Source organism: Schistosoma haematobium, chromosome ZW (genome assembly GCF_000699445.3).
Source record: "Schistosoma haematobium chromosome ZW, whole genome shotgun sequence".
In the NCBI taxonomy this organism is placed as follows: domain Eukaryota; kingdom Metazoa; phylum Platyhelminthes; class Trematoda; order Strigeidida; family Schistosomatidae; genus Schistosoma; species Schistosoma haematobium.
The window spans coordinates 75,657,635-75,681,005 of record NC_067195.1 but is presented as its reverse complement, the minus strand read 5'-3'; the positions used below and the strand labels follow the sequence as shown (position 1 = coordinate 75,681,005).

At 35.3% G+C, this 23,371-nt stretch overlaps 1 protein-coding gene across 2 annotated transcripts; it reads left to right on the top strand.

Moving 5' to 3' along the window:
* Positions 1-303: 303 nt before the first annotated feature.
* SQV7 (UDP-sugar transporter sqv-7) lies at positions 304-22,931 on the top strand. 2 transcript variants are annotated; one of them, XM_051212318.1, is made up of 12 exons: positions 304-417; positions 3,538-3,713; positions 3,749-3,782; positions 3,822-3,902; positions 3,946-4,013; positions 4,047-4,118; positions 4,156-4,224; positions 4,267-4,462; positions 9,210-9,356; positions 9,779-9,861; positions 17,381-17,466; positions 21,395-22,931. In XM_051212318.1, the coding sequence occupies exons 2-12, from the start codon at positions 3,619-3,621 to the stop codon at positions 21,406-21,408; spliced, it is 945 nt and encodes a 314-aa protein (XP_051072488.1). In that variant the 5' UTR covers positions 304-417; positions 3,538-3,618; the 3' UTR covers positions 21,409-22,931. The 2 variants fall into 2 exon arrangements, with proteins under 2 accessions (XP_051072488.1, XP_051072489.1); XM_051212319.1 differs by lacking the exon at positions 21,395-22,931 and having other exon boundaries at positions 3,822-4,013; positions 17,381-17,647.
* The last annotated feature ends 440 nt before the right edge of the window (positions 22,932-23,371 follow it).

Genomic DNA, 23,371 nt, shown 5'->3' with positions numbered 1-23,371 from the left:
TTTTGTTTCAGGTGTTACTGAAACTGCACATCAGTCCGTTTAACATATGTTTGAGTGTCCGGAGAAACTATAATTTATGGATGAATCAGTCAGCTTAAGAGTAACAATTCTTGAATTTTGGCAAAATTGTGTCAGAATTTTAAAATTCTTCCGTCTGTTTGGCTGAATAACCTTTTGGTATTTTAGCTTATGTTAATTCGTGATGAAAACCCTAAGTTTATCTCCTAACGATAACCATCAACGGTAAATTATAATTCTCATTACTTGCACTCGTTTATAACCCTCAATTAGCCTTAGTAAATTGACATTTTCAAGGTCATCTTAGCGTCGCAAGAAATCGTTCGTAAATTTTAGTCTCACCGGTTACTGTTAGTTTTGTTAGACTTAAGTACCAAGTGTTTAAAGAATGGTCAAGCTGTAAGTTATTTTATTTAGTATACTGTATGTAGTCTTGTATAAGTCAGAACAATTTTGCTTAAAGATCGATACCAAAAACACCTCAAATATTATTCAGAATCAAGCACTCAGTTGCACATTCTGAAGAAGCTTTGGTTTTACAAAGCTTTACGAGTTTGACCAGCGGTCAAAAATGAACAGTGCATGGTTCATTTTTGATAATGGAAATAGTTAAAACTTGTCACTTATGAGGACAGCCTTGGAATATTTTGTTTGAGGGGAGTCAAGATCCCCAAGCTCTCAATTTGGGTGAAAATTTGACCTATTTTGGGGAAGGCGCTATAGTGAACTTTGAGGGAATTATGGGGAAATAGCACAAAATCCCTAAAATTTACCCGAAGTTCACCAAAATTTCCCCAAACTTGGGAGTTTGGGTAGTTCTTAACCTATGATGACACAGTAGTTACTCCATTAAATGTTCACGGTGTACTTACGCCTGTAACTCCTCGTGAAGAGGCATAGACCGCCCACCAGCACTCTCCATCTAACTGTCTCGGGCATTCCTTTCCAGATGTCTGCTTCTGATTCCCGGTGCAGCGTATCTTTTAGTCATCCTCCTTTCCGTTTCCGAAGCTCTGTCAGCTCCTTCCCTGGTTCGCACATCTTCCATTGACATTTTAAGTCTTTTAGTAATGCAAATTTGATCGATCCGGTTCTCTGTGGTGTGATACGGCGAGACCCGTAGAGCTTCGTGTGTGTGTTTGTGTGGTAGTATTTTGTCGTCTAACCATTTTGTTGAATGCACATAAACTTTTGAATCTCTCATCATTCTCGTCCCTTTCTCTCACTCCATATCGTCCCATGATACCTTCATACCCGATGCTGTCCATTCTTATTTTGGTGCTTAGGTTGCCCAAGCGGATTGCCAGGTCGTTTCCTGAGCACTTCGCAATGATCGATTGCAGCCTCCCATATAACTGATCTTTGTCGTCGTCGATGCTACCATTGGTGAGTGCATAACACTTGACAACATTCATTGTGATCTCCTTTGTTTTGAAGAATGATTTGATGATTCTGTATCCTTTACGTCCCCATCCTATAAGTGTTTTTCGTGCTTCTTTGGACAGCATCTGAGCGATTCCCCGAGTGTGCGGAGCATTTTATTCTTCATGACCAGAACACAATAGCATCTCTTCTGAGTCTCACCTTTTCTGTCTATTTTGGGTTCAATGGGTTTCACTGATCCCGAGCATCGCCATCCCGAGCTCCCAAGTTTGAGGAAATTTTGGGGAAACTTTCGAAGTCAAATGAGCTTCACCAAGGTGAAAGGGGGATTTCCCTAGGTCTTTGGAAATTTTGGGGTTTTTGTGCCATTTTCCCAAAATAGGTCAAATTTTCCCTAAAATTGGGAGCTTGGAATGTTATATCTCCTCATTTCCATAGCTATTTGATTGGTCCTTCTGGCCTCCCACATTGTAAGGACATTCCATGTGCTTATATTATCTGTTGGTCTGTTTGTTAGAAGGGGTGTTGACCTTATAACTTTCGAAGAATCTCGACATTCACCATAAGGCGTAATAGTTCTGAATGAAGACACTTTAACTCAGAGGACAAAGTGCAAATGGTTTAATTTGTTCAGTGTGCTTAGGGTTTATTTAACAAGGTTGTTTTGAACGGGACGCAGTTGCTGACCCGGTGTCCAACTCTCTTCCTTTACCTGGACTTGGGACCTACAATTACCCTAGAATAACTACAGGCCGAGTTAAACAATTTGTGTAAGCGTGTTAGAAATCAGCTGAGTGGTGGTGTCGAATAAATCCACACAGAGTTGACGTAAAGATCACAAGATTCTCACGACACCACTATGTTTTATTGTTACAGGCGTATACCTTTCTTTTATCTCCCATTGCATATTCAATTTACCTCGTAAGAATTATATAATACGAAGTCACTGAGAATTTGTGAAATTTAGCAGAGCACCGAAATAGTTGCATGCATCACGTAATAAACTGGTATCCACGTTTAATAGGAATAAACTTGACTAGTTTAATAGTCTTATACATATGTCAAGTGTTGGGAACCTTCGATAGAGTTTCAGGGCAGTACTAGTAGGTTTCTTGAGCTTCCGCATTAATTTATACCCAGACATATCCTAGCGTGGTCATCAGGTGATACGGAGTAGGAGTAATATAGATATAGTTTCATCTAATTTGTTTGAAATTATTTTGATCATTGATGGTCAAACAAAGCATAAGAAATCAAAATAGTGTTTCATGAGTGTGTGCAGTAGATTGTAATTGGTAATTCCAAAGGTCTTTATTGATTGTAATTTAAATCTAGTTATTAAACTGAAAATATGTTGAATTGTTTACATTAACTGAGGTCACATCTAAGTGACCATTGTATCTACTAACTGATACTCTTCTGAACCAAAAGTCCAGCTGTTTAAGTAGCATATGGCATCCACCAATGAAATTAAATGAACTAATAAACAAGAATACCACACCTAAACAACATTTGCCAATAATTGGATACAAAGCTTTAAAGCAACGAGGATAAGCTAGATATTTGCAATAATTCTAATTTTGACTGTTTGGACTGTTTTCTGAGGTCTTTGTCAAATATGTCTTTTTATGAGTGGAAATAAATTAATTGCTGATGAAAATTATGTTAAATTATTATTATTAGCTTTACTCAATATTATATTTCTGGTACAATATAGTATTCTCGGCACAAATTATTTCAGCGAGTTTCCTTTTTTTATTTCTTGATCGATATTGACGATAAATATCGAGTGATCGCCAGTTAGATATTAGCATTTAAGAAGTCTACATCTGAATAATGTTCATTCCTTTCAATACACATTGTCAGCCATCACGATGTCTCCTATTGTAAATTTTATTAGCTTGTACAGCGAAAAGTGGTAAACTTTACACAAACGCACCCGAATGGGTTATGCAATTAATTGATATAATGATCTGTTAAAACAAACAAGGAAACAAATAACTTGTTAAAATATCTCGATAGCAGGAACAGGTAGCCCAGATATTCAAGCAGGTCACCTGTACATGCAAATTGCTGTTAAACAGCTTTATTATACTTACATTTAATGTTATGACTAATTATACTGTTGTTTTTCAGCTTACTCATAAAGTAAACAAAACTCAAGTTCCTCAATACTTTTTAAAGAAATTATAATCTGTCAAATTTTGAATCGTCGAAATGTCTGTACGGAGAATTGCTTTTGTCGCCCTGATATATATGAGTTTTTCTATTTCTATCATTTTTTCAAACAAATTAGTTCTGACTACTTTCAAGTAAGTGCCTGCGCTTGTACAACCTCATTTCACAGATTTCCTTCATATCTGTTGCTGGCATTAATTCAAGTTAGTTACTTCTAAAACCCCCTCGGCATTTATTTTTAGACTCTGTTTACTTTCATACTAATACAAACTCTATGTTCATATCGCATCCGATCAGATGATTTCACAGAAGTTCCTATTAAGGTATGTTATTTGAAATAAACTTTAAATTGCTGACCTAATGTAGATTTTACCGCTGTCCATTTTTTCTGCAGTTGACATTGTTATGGGCATTGCCGGTACAGGAAGCCTCAGGTAGCTTATATTACCGTTAAATCATGTATTCAGTTTACCTTTGTTTACAGCTTTGCGAAGGATTTCTAATGTTCTCATTATGGTTGGTGAATATCTTTTATTAGGGTATCTGCTTGTTTCTTCTTAATTTTAACATTCATAGGACTAAAAGAAGTATTCCTATTTACTTGTCAGTCATTGTTATGGTTATCGGAGCAGTAATCGCCGCCATGTAAGTAATCTTTCATGATAATTTATAAACTTTCTATTTTAGTGGTGATATTACTTTTGACCCTATTGGATATACATATATTTTAATTAACAATATTTCAACAACTGGGAAAGCACTTTTAACAAAATCCAGACTTAGAGATTATGATTTTTCAAGCGTTGAGCTGTTATACTTTAATTCATTATTAATGCTGCCGATTCTCTTCATTTTGGTATATGTACAATGTGACTTTACAGAGGTACGTAATTTTTTATCGACCAATACGGTCGTGATGTCTGTTTGATAAATTTCGATAATTTGTCTCATTTCCAATAAAATATGGGATCCATTGTTCTATATGTACGTCCACTATATTCATACAAAAACATTAATTGAGGTAGATGACATAGATATGGACTGATAGAACCAAATTGGCTTGAGAAGTTATTCATCTACAACGTAGGACCAGGCACACATATGCATCGGTCCAAGATGCCATACCTCACTAGCATAACGAAATGAACACCACGTTCATAGAAGTAGTCACTTCAATGGTAGTAATATATAAAAGAAGGATTGCATATAAGGACATAGTACAGGAAGAAATAATTGGTTCGTAGGAAGAAAGGCATAAAGTGATTTTAATCTCATGGTTCAAGAGAAGACACAGAGTGTGTACACCTACGCCACTATGGTCGATTCCAATCCATGTCACCCAGAGTCTCCAACCATTGGTTACGATAGTCGCGCGGACCCCAACCAAGTAGTCTGCATCTACCGACATGGCTACGAGTTAGTGACTTCAAGGACTGATACCACGTTTTGGTTTGGCCGCCTCTTTCTTCCAAGCATCCCCAACACTAGTCAGCATTACGTATCGTGGTAATCGGTGTTCAGGCATACGTAACACATGACCTAAAATTCTCAGTCGATGAAGATTTACAACCTCATCAACCGATTTGCCATCATTCCATAATACCTTGCGTCTAATCTCACTATTACTTACCCGGCGATCCCAGCAGATGCGAGCTATATTTCTAAGACATGTGGTCAAATACTAGTAGCTCACGATAATAATAAACCTTCTACTCTTAATGGCCACGTTTCTCAGTCGGAAAGTAGAACAGGGTGAACTGCTTCACAGTATACTCGTCCCTTGATTGATAGGCGGATATTTGACCCTCAGCATGGATGATGTACGTTGGCGAAAGCCGAACGAGTTTTCTCAACCCGTACAGAGATTTTATCAGATACCAACCCATTAGGACTGATCAGACTTCCAAGATAAGTGAAGTTGTCGACGCGTTGGACTATTTCATCCCCTATCCTTAGTTCAGGTGTTGACGCAGACCAGTCCTAAAGCAACAATTTGCATTTAGAAGGGGAGAAACCCATCCCAAATATACTGACATTGTTGTTCAATGCTACCAAGATACTGGATTTCATGTGTCTTCACTAAACAGAACTATGTCATCTGTGTATTCTAAGTTGATAGGTTGACATCTTTCCAAGCAACATCTGGGTCAGCCTCGTTTTTGAAATTATCTAAGCGTGACTTCAATTGTTCATAGAACCTATCTTTGGCTTTCTCTTCTGCGTCTAATGAGGCGCAAACAAATGCGTGTTCGTATTAGAGCATGATCAGAGTCTAGGCATGTATTCCAGAACGAGTGGCAGTCTTCTATCGCGAAAAATCGAATTATACTCGCCTTTCTCGTTGACTTAAAATATTTGGTAGTTTCTTTGTCATGCAGTGTAAGAATACTACATTATGAAAAATATTCAGTATTTTTTAAACATTATGTTCATTATTCGGAAGTAAATACTCTCAGAAATGGTCTTACTTGGTCTCGTTATTGCATTACAAATGATCTTTTTTGTGGTAAATAGATAGATGGGTAGGTAGGTAGATTCAACCATGCTTTCGTAATGGTTAGAAATTGGTCAACTTTTTGCCACGTGTTCTTATTTATCGCCAATTTAAGTAAAGGAAAATATATAGTTTATGCATTGTTACATTTGGGTATTGCCTTTTGTAATGTATAGGTCGGTTCTGTTGGATCCACGGTCCTACTGCTTATACGTGGAAATAAGAACCACTGCCATCCCCATGGTGCTAATTAAAAACACAAAGACCAGTGCAAATGAAGATTTATTGACCCTCCTAAAACACGTTCCAAAGCCAAGTTTTGTAACATATCATTAAACCACATACACTCACTTATACTGATTTTACACAATTGATTAGTTAAATGAAATGGTACCCAGGATCACTGTGAAACACGAAGTTCACATAGAACAATACACATAATATAATTGTCACACTAAGTGAAAGTTCACACCTGTTATACTGAACGAAATTTACACTGAATAGGTACAAATATATTGATCTGAAATGATGTTACACTGGAAAAGTATTAAGCCGATGTCATAAGATGTTACACTAAGTTAGGGAAAACGTGAATTTATCTTTTGATCCCAACTTATCAATCGTATTCTAGAAGCTTGTTCATTCTTATTTTGTAAAAATAGAATCAAATACTTGGTATCGGTAGTTTCTTTTCTTCATAAAACAGAGTTGGAAAGAATGTATTGTATACCTTTTTTATTCACTGGGGCGGTTCAAAAAATGATGAAAAATGTAGTTATAGAATAGTAAAAATTTCTCCATAAAGACCAGCTATTTTGAATTAGTCTAGAACTGTTATTTAATCTATAGATACAATTATGATTACAAGTGAAATGATTTGATGTACAAAATGGACATTGGTTCACAAACAATGATCATAACCTTATAAGTGATTCAAATTTCAAAACTTCATTCAAGGCGCTTAGATTTTGTTAGACTCAGTTAATTTTATGTTTTAAAATATTTTTTTTCATATGATACACAATAAAAGATACTAAAAATTTACTTTCATAGATTACTAAGAGATAAGTAAGTCACATTGTCCAACTTTAGTCAATTAGAGATTTTGATGGGGTTTTGTTCTCTTAACTGGATGGTTTGGTCGTAGAGCTTTCATCATTAGCTCAGAGAACGAAATTCCATCAAAATCATCCGCCTGAGCTACAAATCTCCACTATCTCAATTAGAGATACCATTGCAAGTGTATTTTTAAATCGTCTCCTCCCCCCCCCAGTACTCGTTATTGTTTTCTTAAGATTTTTGGTTTTATTTCTTGCAAGACTGTAGTATATCACTGCTGAAGAGAGTCCTAAGTAAATATTACTAATACTACTTTATTAGGTAGTTGTAATTACTTAGTTAATCTGAAAGACAAATAGAAGAGAGAATTGCTAATCATTCAGTTAATTTTATAGCTTATGCCTATTTCATCCCTACCTGATTGGTTTGCGGATTTGAAATTTATTATCAATAATGTATATCTCTAACATCCTAAATTTTGATGTTCAGTGTTCTTGTAGTATTTTTATCATTGATATAATATTTCATTATGAAAATAACTAAAGGATTTATGATAAGTTTATTGATGTTTATGCTAAACAATGTGAAATAGTTTTACGTTGTCATCTCAATGATAAACATCTGACTTTCATTAACTGAAATATCACTAATATTGTCTTTACTTAAATTAGCTTTTCTTCAGATAGTGTAATGAGACGAAGATTATCACAATTATGTGATATTTATTGGCACAATACATTTCAAGCAATCTGACCATATATACTTTTTAGGAACACTTCTATGTGAAAATAATATAAGGCCAACTAGACAAATGAAAGGTTAGAAGAAAAAAATGGTAATAAGAAAAATAATGTGAAACTCATCGTGCTGAATAATAAGTTAATATTACCAGGGTAGGCTTGAGGAGAGAGAAAACAGTTTTGGAATACATAAACGGGGTTTAAATATTCGTGTAGCCAAGGCTTTACATAGTTCGGATAATCTTCGTCTACTTATTATACGATCCAAATTTATCAAAGGGACTAATCGCTTTAACCTTTCTTCAAGAGGGCACTGGCTGACTAAGTTTCTGTCTTAAGTACTAATTTTTAAAATATTTCACTCTTAAAATCTCAAAGAATACTCTAATTCGTACATTTTCTTCAGATTTAATTCGCTAAACCATAACACTATAACAGTAGTAAATATATCTTTTGCTGTATCACAATGAGTAGAAACATTGTATTTCTGACGCTTCATGACTTTATGTAAGCCACTTCTTCAAAGTAAATAAATAACCGAATTAAATTAATACAAGTTTAAATAGTACAAAGATAACATTGTAGAATTTACTATGAAGAAAAAGTGGCTTACATGTGGTCACGTAACGTAAGAAATACAATTTTTCTACTCAGTTCGATATAACAAAAAATATATTTATTACCTTTCTACCCAATGCTCAATTCGTTTGAAACTATCAAGTTTAATATTGACATTGATACCTATATAACACTATCCCGACCGTTGTTGCTACCTTGACGTGGGAGTCGGGCTTGCCTATCGTGATAAACCAGTCGAGCTATACTGGCTGGAAAAATCATTCCTCAAGGTCCTACTATGCCAGACAGGTCGGTTGAAGAGAGGTAATACTAAAAGCAGCAAACCCAAGGTTTGAGGGTGAAGTCGTACTGCTGACTGTACAGAGATGTGACGGCAGTAAGGTGTTTCCTTCAGACAACCAGCATAAGCAGCGATGCTGCCTAGAATGCACACCTCGCCTTATCCCACGGATATCCGTCTCGAGCGGTAAGGTCTCAACAAGTACGGAGCTAACACGAAAATTACTCACAAAAAGGTCGTGTATGACCGACCTCAAGCAGTTGTCCCTTGGGCATTGCGGTCACGCTGTCAGGTCTCTAAGACCACCTTTAATCCAATTTCCTTTTCAGGTACCTCTAGAAGAACCCTTCCACGGTATGGGCAACCGCGGAGTGATAACCGCCCTCATAATCCCAACAGCATTCAAGACCACTGTGGTTATCATCACATAACACTATAACGTTTTCTTTTTCTTCCTTTTTTGTTCTCTCTGCTATAGATCATTCAGTTTGAACATTGGCTAGATCCTCTATTTTTATTGTATTTTATGTTTTCCTGTTGTTCTGCTGTGGCATTAAACTATACTCTCGTTCAATGTACTCAATATACTTCTGCATTAACAACTAGCATTTTAGGTGTCATTAAAGTGAGTCACTTTGTTGTATATATTCTATAGAGTAATTATTTTTGCGTTGAAAAACAGTCAACGGTATTCAAGCTTCCAATTGTTGATGTGTAATGTTTCGATGTTTAGTTATGTTTTTCAGAATAAATAAGATTAATTTAATGAAAAGAAAGGGAATTTTAGTGATTATTCGAAAGTACGGCTTATTGTTAATACCTAAACCTGACTGAATTTTTAAAAGCAATTAAAAGAAGGTTGCCTAATGGTTCTAAATATTGATGTAAAAAAGCTATTATTATGAATGGTAATTCTGTAGGATAATTATCCATTCGATAATGATAAGTTTAAGTAAAAGAAAGAAGAGAATCTTTAGAAGCAGTAAGTAATAACTAATGACTTTCAAACTGTTTTTAAATCTAATTAATTTTCATCTTTTTGAACAGAATATATTGGTGACCTATGGTGGGATGTTTGTTGGTGGTGACTATGTGTATACGACCCTAAATTTCACTGGTCTTACTGTAAGGTATGTTAACTTTGTAGTATAGTCATTTTTAGCCCACTCTCTCATTCACTTCTTACTTTATTGTGTATGAATTCTTTCGAATACACGTATATAGACAACGTCTGTAGTTTAACTAATGCAATTGATGGATTTTACCAAAAGATTCTCCAGAAACGCAAACCCACATATATAAAAAATAACTTCAATACTGATTTTCAAGTTAACCAGCTGATAAGCATTTTTCGTATGTTTTTGAGGTGTCGATTTCACCTCTCAGTAGTGGTTATCTTGATAATTAGCTGATCCTAATCACCACCAATCCTAAACGTAGAATGAAACAGCTGAAATAAAATCAGTGTTAGGTACATTTTTTTCTGTTGTCTCAAAATATTGATAAAGAGTTTTGGATATGAATTCAACTTAATAAATACTAACAAAATTCATAGACAAAGATGACAGATTACACCTAACTGTGAATATATCTATAACTCAACAATCAGTAGTCAAATTATGTTTATTTTCTCGCTATCTAACTCATTGTGCTTGGCTGATTATCGGAACTCAGTTAACTGGATAGAATATTTTCTTAGTACTTGGAAATAGTCTCTGGTTTATAGGTAAGATATATAATAGATATTTTACCGCTAAAAAACTTTCTGTATACAACCTTTTTAAAATAAAATAATTAATGTTGAATAAGAAAAAGAGAATTCAGCGAACGGAATGTTCTTTTCGACGAAATCATTTACTTAAGCTGTACATTCGTATATATATATATATAGTTATACATGGAAAATATATGTCTGTAGAGGGATAGAAAAGATTACATCACAAAAATGGATTCGAGAATAAATAACAAACGAGGTTACTTTACTAATCAAGAGGTAAGGATGAAAATAATTTTTGGGTCCTCTCTTGGCTGATTGTTTCATGGCCAATCTAGAAAACTCGGTACTTCGACCAATAACTGAGAGATTTCATTTATATAAGAGATATATTATTATTATTATTATCATCTTTATTCAATATTATATTTTTGGTACAATATAGAATTCTCAGCGTAAAGTATTTCAACATGTTTCCGTTCCTTTCTTCTTGGTCGGTCCTGGCGATAAATATTGCGTGATCGCCAGTTAGATGTTAGCAGTTCAGTAAATGAACATCTGAATAATGTGCATTCTTTTCGCTGTATATTGCCAGCAACCACCTTGGGTCTTATTGAGTTTTTTGTAACTTTGACAACGAAAGGCTGTACACTTTTCAGAAACGCAGCACAATACATCATGCGATTATTAAACATATTGATGTATTAAAACAAACAAAAATAGATAACTTGTTGAAATATCTGGATGACAGGAACAGGTAGCCCAGATGCTCAAGCAGGTCGCCCTTGTTGTGATGATACTTTCATTATTTGTGAAGAAGACATGAACGTCAATGAAATCTTGAATATTTCCAATAATTGTCACCCATCAATTCAATTTACCTTAGAAGCAGAGACAAACCAAAAGTTTCATTTTCTTGATGTCCGTTTAAAAAGAATGCCTGATGGCTTTTTACAGAGATCTATGTATAGAAAACCTACCTGGAATGGACAATACACAAATTTCCATAGTTGCATCCCACTGAGTAGAAAAAGGAACCTAATCCACTCTTTATCCTCGAGGATCAAGCGAATTTGTTTCTCTGACAAAACAGATGAGAGACTATTTCATCTTCGACAGACCCTCATCAGAAATAGTTATCCACCTAGATTCGTCGTTAGCAACTTGACACCCAGGTTTCATGAAAAAGCATCGACAGTACTGAAGAAAACTCTTTATGAATATAGAATTTAAAGGAGACACGGTTGCTGAAATCCTAAATAAACAGATTTCAAAATCGTTGAATAAAACATTCTACGCAGCTAAGCTCTGAATTGTTTTCTTTAGCCGACCATTCTGGGATGTGTTAAGGACAAACTTCCGCTTTGGGCCACATTAATGTGTATATATAAATTTAAAACACGAAGTTCAGAGAAGGGATCTCTTTTCAACGAATTTATTATCAAGCTGTACAATCGTATATCTATATGAAAATTTTGTTTTTGTAAAAGTACCAATTCCGTGTGGAAATGTGAACACAGTTAATAAAAAAGGGTTATAATACTAGATTACGCAATATGAATAATAACAATAGATTTAGTGAATATAATAAGATGATTAAAATGTTTTTTGTTATAATAGTTAAAGGTCATAGAGGTGTAAAAAATAAATAAGATGATATGATGAGCATTTACTAATAAAACAATAAGAATATAAGACATGAGTAAAGGGGGGAATGCAGTAATAATAATAATAAAAATAATGGATGGTAAGAGTTTCGGCTATTTTTAAGAGTTGGATACGAAGAAATCTGGGTAGATTTGAACGAATCATATAAACAACCTTAAAGTCAATTTGTGGATCTGTAGAATGGTTATAGTGGATTAGGTGTTCAAGAATAGAACTCCTAACTACTTTCCTTCCTCCCTTATAGAACCAAGCTGGAATATGTTCCCGTATCCGAGTTGAAAGCGAGCGCTGGCTACGGCCAATGTACCTTGCTCCATAAGAGCAGGTGAACTGATAGGTGCACATGGAGGCGACCAGACGCGGAAGCTTGTCTTTTATGGACACAGAAAATAAGTTTCTACTAGTGAAGGTTATTCGCAGTTTTTCCGCGTTAAATGTTCTTCTAATCGTTGTTGTTAAACGATTTTTGATTACGTCTGATTGTCTGACTGTTTCATGGCAAATGTAGAAAACGACCAACACCGTTCAATGATCAATCGATTCCACCTATACGTGAGATACATGGACGACACGTTTGTCGTTTGTGACAATAATATTGATTTAGATGATATTCGACTCACCTTTAACTCATGCCACCTTCCGTAGACTTCACGTTAGAACGGGAACGAGACTAGTCAATTTCTTTTCTCGATGTACGTCTGATGAGAAAGAGTGATGGTTCTTTAAAAAGATCCATCTTTAGAAAACAAACATGGAATGGCCAGCTAACCAACTTCTATAGCTGGGTTCCGTTAAGTAGGAAGAGAAACCTTATCCATTCTTTATGCTATCACATACATACAGATATGCAGTACGGAATGTATAAACGAAGAACTCGCATTCCTCAAAAAGACTTTGACGGAAAATGGTTACCCAGAACGGTTCATAGAAAAGAATATGAATACAAGTAGTCACGACAAGAATTCTAGTTGTTCCGTTCCGAAGAAACACCTTTATATAAGTCTGGAATTTAAAGGTGATCGAACATCAGACGTAATCAAAAATCGTCTAACAACAACTATTAGAAGAACTGAATGGCAGTCTCGTCCTAGTATGGGACTCCTCAGCAGTGCGCATCCACAATCCCGCATCACGTGGGATTCGAACCCAGGACCTATCAGTCTCGCGCTGAGGGGTTCCATGCTGCGACGAAACGGCCGTCCAGTGCTTCCAGGTTGGTCTAGCTTCAATCGACTCATGATTTCAACCTGTGAAATTTCTAAGACTCCACAAAACCCATTCTGATATTAGAAGAACATTTAACGCGGAAAAACTGCGAATAACCTTCACTAGTAGAAACTTATTTTCTGTGTCCATAAAAGACAAGCTTCCGCGTCTGGTCGCCTCCATGTGCACCTATCAGTTCACCTGCTCTTATGGAGCAAGGTACATTGGCCGTAGCCAGCGCTCGCTTTCAACTCGGATACGGGAACATATTCCAGCTTGGTTCTATAAGGGAGGAAGGAAAGTAGTTAGGAGTTCTATTCTTGAACACCTAATCCACTATAACCATTCTACAGATCCACAAATTGACTTTAAGGTTGTTTATATGATTCGTTCAAATCTACCCAGATTTCTTCGTATCCAACTCTTAAAAATAGCCGAAACTCTTACCATCCATTATTTTTATTATTATTATTACTGCATTCCCCCCTTTACTCATGTCTTATATTCTTATTGTTTTATTAGTAAATGCTCATCATATCATCTTATTTATTTTTTACACCTCTATGACCTTTAACTATTATAACAAAAACATTTTAATCATCTTATTATATTCACTAAATCTATTGTTATTATTCATATTGCGTAATCTAGTATTATAACCCTTTTTTATTAACTGTGTTCACATTTCCACACGGAATTGGTACTTTTACAAAAACAAAATTTTCATATAGATATACGATTGTACAGCTTGATAATAAATTCGTTGAAAAGAGATCCCTTCTCTGAACTTCGTGTTTTAATTTTAATGTATAAATTTACTTGCTCATGTGGAGCACGTTACATAAACCTTACAAATCGATCACTGTCGAAACGCATCTCGGAACACCATCCAGCCTGGCTCTTAAAAGGATAACATAGAACAATTACTAGTTCGATACAGGATATATCGCTCCAAAGGACTGTTCTTTTAAAGTAATCTACAGAGTCACAGGAACTGGATCGATGGCGTATCGGATCAATATTTTATGCACTGCTGAGGCATTGGAAATCCATGAACTCAAGCCTGAACTTTGCGTGCAGAAACGATTTGTTCAACCTCTCATCCTTCCTTGGCCTTAATTCCTTTAAGTGGTATGTTTCGAGATTGTGCTTTTTTACTGCTTGTTTTTCTGCACTTTTATTTGATTATTATTGAACTTTATAAATTGCTGTTTTACATTTTAAACTGTAATCAGTTATTATTATTATTACCCTATACAAGTTTTGTTGATTATTATTCAGTCGATTATTATGACCTTTTTGTGTTTGTCGCTTTTCTTCATATCTGTCAATTGGACTATTTATCTAACCTATAAATTATTTTCTTCCTTACCCCTTGATTACTACATAACCTCATTTGTTATTTATTCTCGAATCCATTTTTGGTGATACAGTCTTTTCTATCCTTCTACAGACATATATTTTTCATATATAACAATATATGTACGAATGTACAGCTTAAGTAAATGATTTCGTCGAGAAGAAAAATTTCTTCGCTGAATTCTCTTTTTCTTATTCAATGACATTATGGGTTATTTCAATTAATGTTGACATTAAATGGGCGGCAATTATGATTCCCTACCACCCATTTCTTAGAAATTGTAGGGTGTGAAAGGAAAGTTTAGCGATCGGTGATAGGTGTATTTGTTTTGCAAGTATGTACTCAAGCGATAATGAACAAAAATGTTGTCACCTTTAATTGGTCGTAAACTGTTCATCTTTGCAATCTGATTCCTGGACGGACAGCTTCCAATCTTTTCATTGCAGCTTCGGTGATTGGTGAAGCGAATGTCCGGCGCTTTAATCGGATCCCAAACCAATGGTGCACACGGGTTCCAGTATCCTGCGGGAACAAATGGCGTATGAACCAATTGTTGGTCACCGGCTTCTATGGGACTGCATCTCCTTACGATGCGTCACTGTCTTGTGGGTCAGACCTTCAGGTCGAAGGCTCGGGGAGTGGCCCCCTAAGAAAACCACCTGCTTCGGTCTGGGCACCCGAGCAGTATCACAGCCCTCACACATATCAAATGAGATTTGTGTGGCGCATATGTATTTGGTGCCTCCTTGTACCAATATCTATGTGTTAAAATAAATAAATTAAGGTATGGAATGATATTTGAAAATCATCGACTATCTTTGTGAAGCATAATAGAGGAACAATAAAAAAAACTGTATGTACATTTTCGTCATGTGTGAATTCTGTTCTTAATAATATGAAACCTGAAATACCTGTACATTATGAATATAACCATTTTTGACAAACATTTGAAATAGTGGTTGTATTAAGTGTCAATGAATAAGCTTACGTTGTCTGACGAAATAAATTTCTATCTCAATTTTACATATTAATAATGAATAAGATCAATTGTATCAATTCACATTTAGGTAATAATGACGTTTAATTTCAATATAATAAGTGAATTAGTGACTTTGTTACCAATAATTAAAGGTAATATACAGATGTAAAAATGAATACGGTGATATAATCAGTATTTATGAATAATAATGAAGGCCAAGTTAACAATCCGATGTAGTTCATACGTACGCATAATTCTGGTTTCAGGTTCTTTAAATATAAAACAAGAATATAAAATTCTTATTTTTGTATTCATGAAACGGATAATATTCTCATTTGTTTTTACACCTATATAACCTTTAATCATCTGGTTTCAACTTGCTTTATATTTTCATTATTTTATTTATACATAAGATAGTATTCTTAATTGTGTTTACTTCTCTATGACCTATAATCACATTAATTAGTGTAATGATCTTATTATATTCACTATTAAATATAATTCTAAATTCATTGACCTTACAACAAAATAACAATTCCTACTATATTGAAATATTTCAATTAAAATGTACTATTATTAAATAGATTACAAATGTGTTACTAAGGCATGAACGGTAATCACATTATTTTAAACCTAAAATTATTAGATGACAAATTATTGTATAAAATTTCTTAACCTTTATATGTCATAAACGTTATAAAAAAAGTTTACGACTACATGAATGATAATCGCTTTTCGATTATTAATCTCTAAGGCATATCAAAATTCCATGCAATTAGTTCCCTTTATGAATTTAAATAAAGCAAGAACAAATATTGGTGCAGAATAGTATGAATTCATATTATTTCGAGGTTTCTTGTCAGCTGCTTACAAACCAAAAATGTGATAGAATTTTTACATTGAGATAGTGTGAAAATAATTGACATGAGTGTAAATAACTGGGTTACAATAATAACTATATATATATATATGCATATATGCTAGAACAGGTCAGAGGTCAAAAGGGATTAATTCGGGTTGGGTGGTGTAATAATGGAATTGAATAATCATAAGATAGATTGCGTAATAATAATTAAATAGAATTTGAAAAGTTAAGATAATTTAAGAGGATCAGGTGGTGGAAATGTGTGACCTGTTCTAGCATATATGCATATATATATAATTATTATTGTAACCCAGTTATTTATACTCATTTATGTCAATTGTTTTCACTCTATCTCAATGTAAAAATTCTATCACATTTTTGGTTTGTAAGCAGCTGACGAGAAACCTCGAAATAATATGAATTCGTACTATTCTGCACCAATATTTGTTCTTGCTTTATTTATATCAAAATTCATTAGACATCAATAATTGCTTCATTACTTGACCTTTGCCATAGAAATAAGAGTTGGAAACAAAATAATGTAAATCAAATTGTGGGTGGCCCTGAAAAGGGCCTTTACTTGGTCTCTTATTAATGCCGACGTCGCAACTATGAGTTGGTTATAGCGCCACACATCGGACAGTTGACTGCACGTGCGTTTAGTGATTGATCGTAAGCACAAAACCAATGAAACATTGCTTCACAAGGACAAAAAATCCATTGAAAAGAATTTTACGTACATAGAATTCCAATGTTTAATTATATAAAAAATAGAACGTGTTAAAAAAAATTGGTACTATGAAATTTCTCCTTTCATTTATCTTTGTTTTTTTCTCTTATATGTTCTCTCTCTAAAGTACTATTGGAGCGGTCTTATATGTTGTTTACAACTACAAATCCACACAATCAAAAAGTTTACCAACAAAATCGAGAACTTTAATTGGTTAGTGGAAAGTAGCTATGTATATATTATGCCATTAGAGTGGAAGATTGTTTTATTGTTAAACTCTGTTCTATTTTCAAAAAAAAGAATGTAGTGATAATGACAGTATGTCATTTAGGAAATTTATTCCGTTTTAATTTAATTTACAATAACTGGATGCTTTAAAAATTATCCCTTATTACCATGTTTTTTCTTTGGTTGAGGGGGGGTACAATTACATCGAATGTTTCATTAAGAAAATAGTATTATTAATCATTAGTTCAATTCATCATAGAAGAAAAAGAACTTGATCATCAACAAGTAGTTAGATTTGATTTGTTTATGGTGTTCTTTAAATGAAACATTCGTACTTGTGTAATTATTAACGTTAAATATTCAATTAATAACATCAAAATTCCAAGCTTAGCAACTCGTTAATGCTTCTATTTCAAAGATTCATGTCTAACACGTAACTACTAAAAGTACCTTCTTAAAAAACACGTTTTTAATTTCGAAATTTGTATGTTTAATTTGATGGATTAGGTTAAGTCAGTAGTAAAATTCCTCAGCTTAAATATCAAATGAAACTCTATCAAACCGTATGCTAAATAAGGTAGCAGAGATTTTCTTTCATTTCTCACCACATATAATAAACAAACTACGTTTATGTTAACGTATTTAAAACTGAGCAATTATTAGGTATCATTACCGCCCCAAATGCCCTGATACGGGTGAGGATGGGCAGTTCTTCCTCTCGAAATGCTCTCACATGGTCACGCGTACATAGCCACTGTCAGGGAAGTCCTTTTCGCAGCATTATTGTTTAAGAAATTGAGAGGACGAAAAGCGAATGTCCAGCGCTTTAACCGGGTTGATGGACACGGATTGATCCACCTAAGTGAGATGAAAAACCCTGATTCCAAACCAATGGTGCACATGGGCTCCAGTATCTTGAAGGAACAAATGCCGTATGTACCAATCGCTGGTCACCGGCGACCATGTAACTGCATCTCCTTACGTTGCTCCACTGCCTTGTGGATCAGCCTTTTAGGCCTCGAGTGTGACCCCCTAAGAAAACCACCTGCTTCGGTCTTGGCATCCGGGTAGTATCATAGCCCAAATGCAAATCAAGTGAGTTGTGTGGTGCATGCGTATTCGTTGGCGTTTTGCATCAGTATTTATGTGTTCAAATGAGTAATGTAACATTACCAAAGTTTGACTTGGTAATTTCAAATAATTCGAGCATTGAGTAGATTGTTATTAATATAATGAATAAAGTCACGAAATGTTAGAAAATCTAATTTTTCTACTCATTGGGATATCTAAAAATATGTTATTTTTATTTATTAGCAACTATTAGTTTTCTTATTTACCTAAACAATGTAACATTGTCACTTTATAAATTGAGTTTTCATTCTCTGTTTAATATTACTTACTTACGCCTGTTACTCCTCGTGAAGGAGCATAGGCCGCTCACCAGCATTCTCCATCCAACCCTGTCCTGGGCAATCCTTTCTAGCTCCGTCCAGTTGTAATTCATCGTTTTCATATCTTCTTCTATTATCCGACGCAATGTGTTCTTTGGCCTTCCTCTTTTTCGCTTCCCTTCAGGATTCCAAGTTAGGGCTTGCCTCGTGATGCAGTTTGACGATTTGCGTAATGTATGTCCTATCCATTTCCATCGTCTTTTCCTAATTTCTTCTTCAGCTGGAAGTTGGTTTGTTCTCTCCCACAGAAGGCTATTGCTGATGGTATCCGGCCAATGGATGTTGAGTATCTTGCGTAGACAGCTATTTATAAATACTTGTACTTTCTTGATTGTGGTTGTTGTAGTTCTCCAAGTTTCAGCTCCATACAGTAGAACTGCCTTGACGTTCGTATTGAAGATTCTCACTTTGATATTGGTTGAAAGTTGTTTTGAGTTCCATATGTTCTTCAATTGTAGGAAAGCGGCCCTTGCTTTGCCGATCCTCGCCTTTACGTCTGCATCTGAACCTCCTTGTTCATCGATGATGCTTCCCAGGTATGTGAAGGATTCTACATCTTCCAGAGTTTCGCCATCAAGAGTGATTGGATTGCTGTTTTTCGCTTTGAATTTGAGGACCTTGCTTTTCCCTTTGTGTATGCTGAGGCCTACTGATGCACAGACTGCTGCTACACTGGCTGTCTTCATCTGCATCTGTTCGTGTGTACGTGATAGGAGGGCTAGGTCATCTGCGAAGTCCAAATCGTCTAATTGATTCTGAGCCGTCCATTGTATTCAGTGTTTTCCTTCAGATGTTGAGGTCTTCATAATCCAGTCGACCACCAGAAGAAAGAGGAAGGGAGAGAGTAAACAGCCTTGTCTGACTCCGGTCCTTACTTGGAATGCATCTGTCAGCTGTCCTCCATGCACTACTTTGCACTGTAGTCCGTCGTATGAGTTCCGGATAATATTGACAATCTTCTCAGGAACTCCGTAGTGTCGAAGAAGTTTCCATAATGTCTTCCTATCTACACTGTCGAATGCCTTTTCATAATCAATGAAGTTGATGTATAGTGATGAGTTCCACTCAACTGATTGTTCGACGATGATCCGTAGTGTTGCAATTTGGTCTGTGCACGACCGATCCTTACGGAATCCAGCTTGTTGATCTCGAAGTTGGGCGTCTACTGCATCCTTCATCCGGTTCAGCAACAATCTGTTGAAGACTTTCCCTGGTATTGACAGTAGTGTTATGCCTCTGTAGTTTTCACATTTGCTCAGATCTCCTTTCTTTGGAATCTTGACGAGGTGTCCTTCTTTCCAGTCCATCGGCACTTGTTCCTCCTCCCAAATCTTTTTGAATAGAAGATAAAGCATGCTTGTGGTTGCTTCGATGTCTGATTTCAGTGCTTCAGCTGGTATGTTGTCGGGTCCTGCTGCTTTCCCGTTCTTGATTTGTCTGACGGCCATTCTAATTTCTTCCGTAGTTGGTGGATTGACATCTATAGGAAGATCTATGTGTGCTGCTTCGATGTTCGGTGGATTCATTGGAGCCGGCCTATTCAGGAGCTCTTCGAAGTATTCTACCCATCTGTTACGCTGTTGTTGAATTTCGGTGATTGGCTTGCCTTCTTTGTCTTTGACCGGCCTCTCTGGTTTACCGTATTTCCCTGATAGTTTCTTCGTTGTATCGTAAAGCTGTTTCATATTTCCTTCTCTAGCAGCTTTTTCTGCCGTCGTTGCTAGTTCTTCCACGTATTTCTTCTTGTCGGCTCTAATGCTCCTCTTCGCTTGTTTGTTTGCTTCTATGTATTCAGCTTGTGCTTGGACTTTTCCTGCTCGTGTTCGGCTGTTGTTTATTGCTGCCTTCTTGTTCTTCCTTTCTTTGATCTTGTCCAGTGTTTCTGTAGAGATCCATTCCTTATGATGGTATTTCTTTAGACCGAGAACCTCTTGACACGTTGAAGTTAATGCTTCCTTGATGCCTTTCCAGTTGTCCTCCATAGTAGTTTCTTCTTCTTTCAGTAGATTTTGTAAGGCTTGGAACCTGTTGTTGAGAGCTATTTTGAATTCATTGAGTTTGACAGTATCTCGAAGGAAGGCTGTATTGAACCTTTGTATTGCTGTTTGTCCACTTGTCCAGTTCTTTTTTAGCTTCAGTTTCAAATTGGCTACAACTAGGTGGTGATCTGAAGCTACGTCAGCACCTCTCCTGGTTCTCACATCTTCCATTGTCCTTCGGAATTTTTTGTTTAATATGTTTAATCTGAATTATGCATAATGGTGTATTTTGTTTACAGACTAAATAATTCCTTATCGAATTCACTTTCGTATGTCTATTTTCTTCGTGATATAAACTTATTTTTAATGTTTTACATACATTTTACTTTTATATTTTCAATTCTACAATACAAATATATATATATATATACCCCTTATAAAATAAATCCATTTGTTTATCAATTATATGAACTTGCCCTTTAGGTCCATTGACCTAGTTTGGCTACTTCTGGTTGGCTCACTATATCAATATATGTTCCGAAATTTTTCATTTACCTTACACTGTACACTAGTTCGTTTTTACGTAAACATGCCTAGTAACTTTCCATTTCACTTAATACAATTAATAATAAATTTATTATGAAAAAGTGATTTGTAAAGTTTTGTTCAATATGTAGGAAAGTTTTGATCATAAACTAATATTTGAAAATTGATCTAGCAGTACTTTGGCGATCGTTTCGTCTTAATAATTAATTCCCCAGCAGTACACAATCTGCTATTTTTGAAGAGATCATGAGTTCATCTAATCTGAGAACGGAACGAAGACTGTAACACAATGGTTAATAAGCTAGTTATTCCAATGCATCCCATTTCCGCTAACTAGAGAGAGAAGTTCAATTACGGAAAAGGGAATATATTCCACAAGCAGTCAGAAGCACGAACAACAACAAGCACAACGCAAGCGTATATATACAACGTTAAAATGTCTTTGGGAGGCGTTACAAAATAGCATACTAAAAAGTACAACGAACCAATAGCGTTTAAGATCAACCCAAGTGGAAAATATGACATGAAGGTAAAAATAAGCGCTTTAGGCGCGAAAATAAGAGATTAAAATTTTAAAAATAGAATCACAAAATAAGGTATTTACCAAGTGAGTTCTGGAGATCTAACACCACACAATCAAACAAAAGAGTTCCCGATATTGCTGGTAGCACAATACAAACCGATCATTGAGCTAAAGTCCAGCTGTTTACGTTTGCGACTTCAGTCAATTTGCAATATGTTGGGACCATTACCTCACTCGATTGGTGGTTTTATGCCTCAGCTCCGATTCAGTTGACTCCACAGATCACAGCTTGTTAGAGTTCAGTAGGTCACATTATAGCAAAGAAGAATAGTAGAAAATAAGCTGGACATTGCTCGTCTGTTAGAAATTTAGAGCTAGACATTAGGTGTATGTTTATACACGTGCTGCTTTTTCCAAGTAGTCTGGTGTAAAAATAATTTTAAGACTTAAGATCTTCAAGTTCAGTTATTTTTCACAAATAAAAGCATGGTAAATTGGTGATCTAAACGTGAATTTTGTTCGTACTGACCACATACAATTCAAACATAAACAACGTGGTGAGCAGAGGTTAGTCTCATTTAGTCATAAAAAATATGATCTGGAGTCGTGAACTACTACCCTTAAGGTTTGATTATATATTAATTGCATTTACAACCTCGATTGAAGTGATGCTCCCCATGAGATTCAAACTTCTTTCACTAGAACAGTTGCAGTTAAGCTGTTTGTAGAGCCGAGGTGCTTAGACACTAGGTGGTTACTTTGTAATGATCCGTGATGCTCCTTGTTCTTGGTGTTGTTCTGCTTCTATCTATCCAGTTGGGTTGAATGATTCGTTCAATGGTGCAAACCAGAAAACGTCATTGTTCGCCGAATAATTAAACTTACCATTTGTGAGTTTTATGCAGTATATCATATAACAGTAGGTTCATCATATGGTTATTGATATAATGCAAAATAGAATTCTTCAGTAATTGTGTTATTGACATTCTGCGCCATTTCTTTTCTTTGTATTCGCGTTGCTTTCTTATTCATAAATTACATTACAAATGAAGAGTTTAAATACACTGATTGATGACTAGTTTTTTACACAATTGATATACCTTGTTACAACAGATATGAGATTTGTTTTACTTCATAAATTATCGCGAAACTAAACTTTCCCTTACCTAGTGAAATGTCAAACAGTGTTAGTCTCCATCAACTGTTATTCGAAAAAAACTCATATTACGATAATGCAATGAGAAGACGTAGTTTTATCAGAATTATGTGATATATTTGCGCAATACATTTCGAACAATCTGATCACACATATACTTGTTAAGAACGTTTATATATGAAAAATTAAAAGGTCAACTAGACAGGTTAAGGGTAAGTCATAACAAAGGAAAAAA

Bases quoted from the DNA above. Each gene is read 5' to 3' on its own strand.
- SQV7 (XM_051212318.1), top strand. From the start codon at position 3,619: ATGTCTGTACGGAGAATTGCTTTTGTCGCCCTGATATATATGAGTTTT. The intron at 4,014-4,046 runs GTAGCTTATATT...TCATGTATTCAG, and splicing joins GCCGGTACAGGAAGCCTCAG to TTTACCTTTGTTTACAGCTT. The intron at 9,862-17,380 runs GTATGTTAACTT...CTCTCTCTAAAG, and splicing joins TTCACTGGTCTTACTGTAAG to TACTATTGGAGCGGTCTTAT.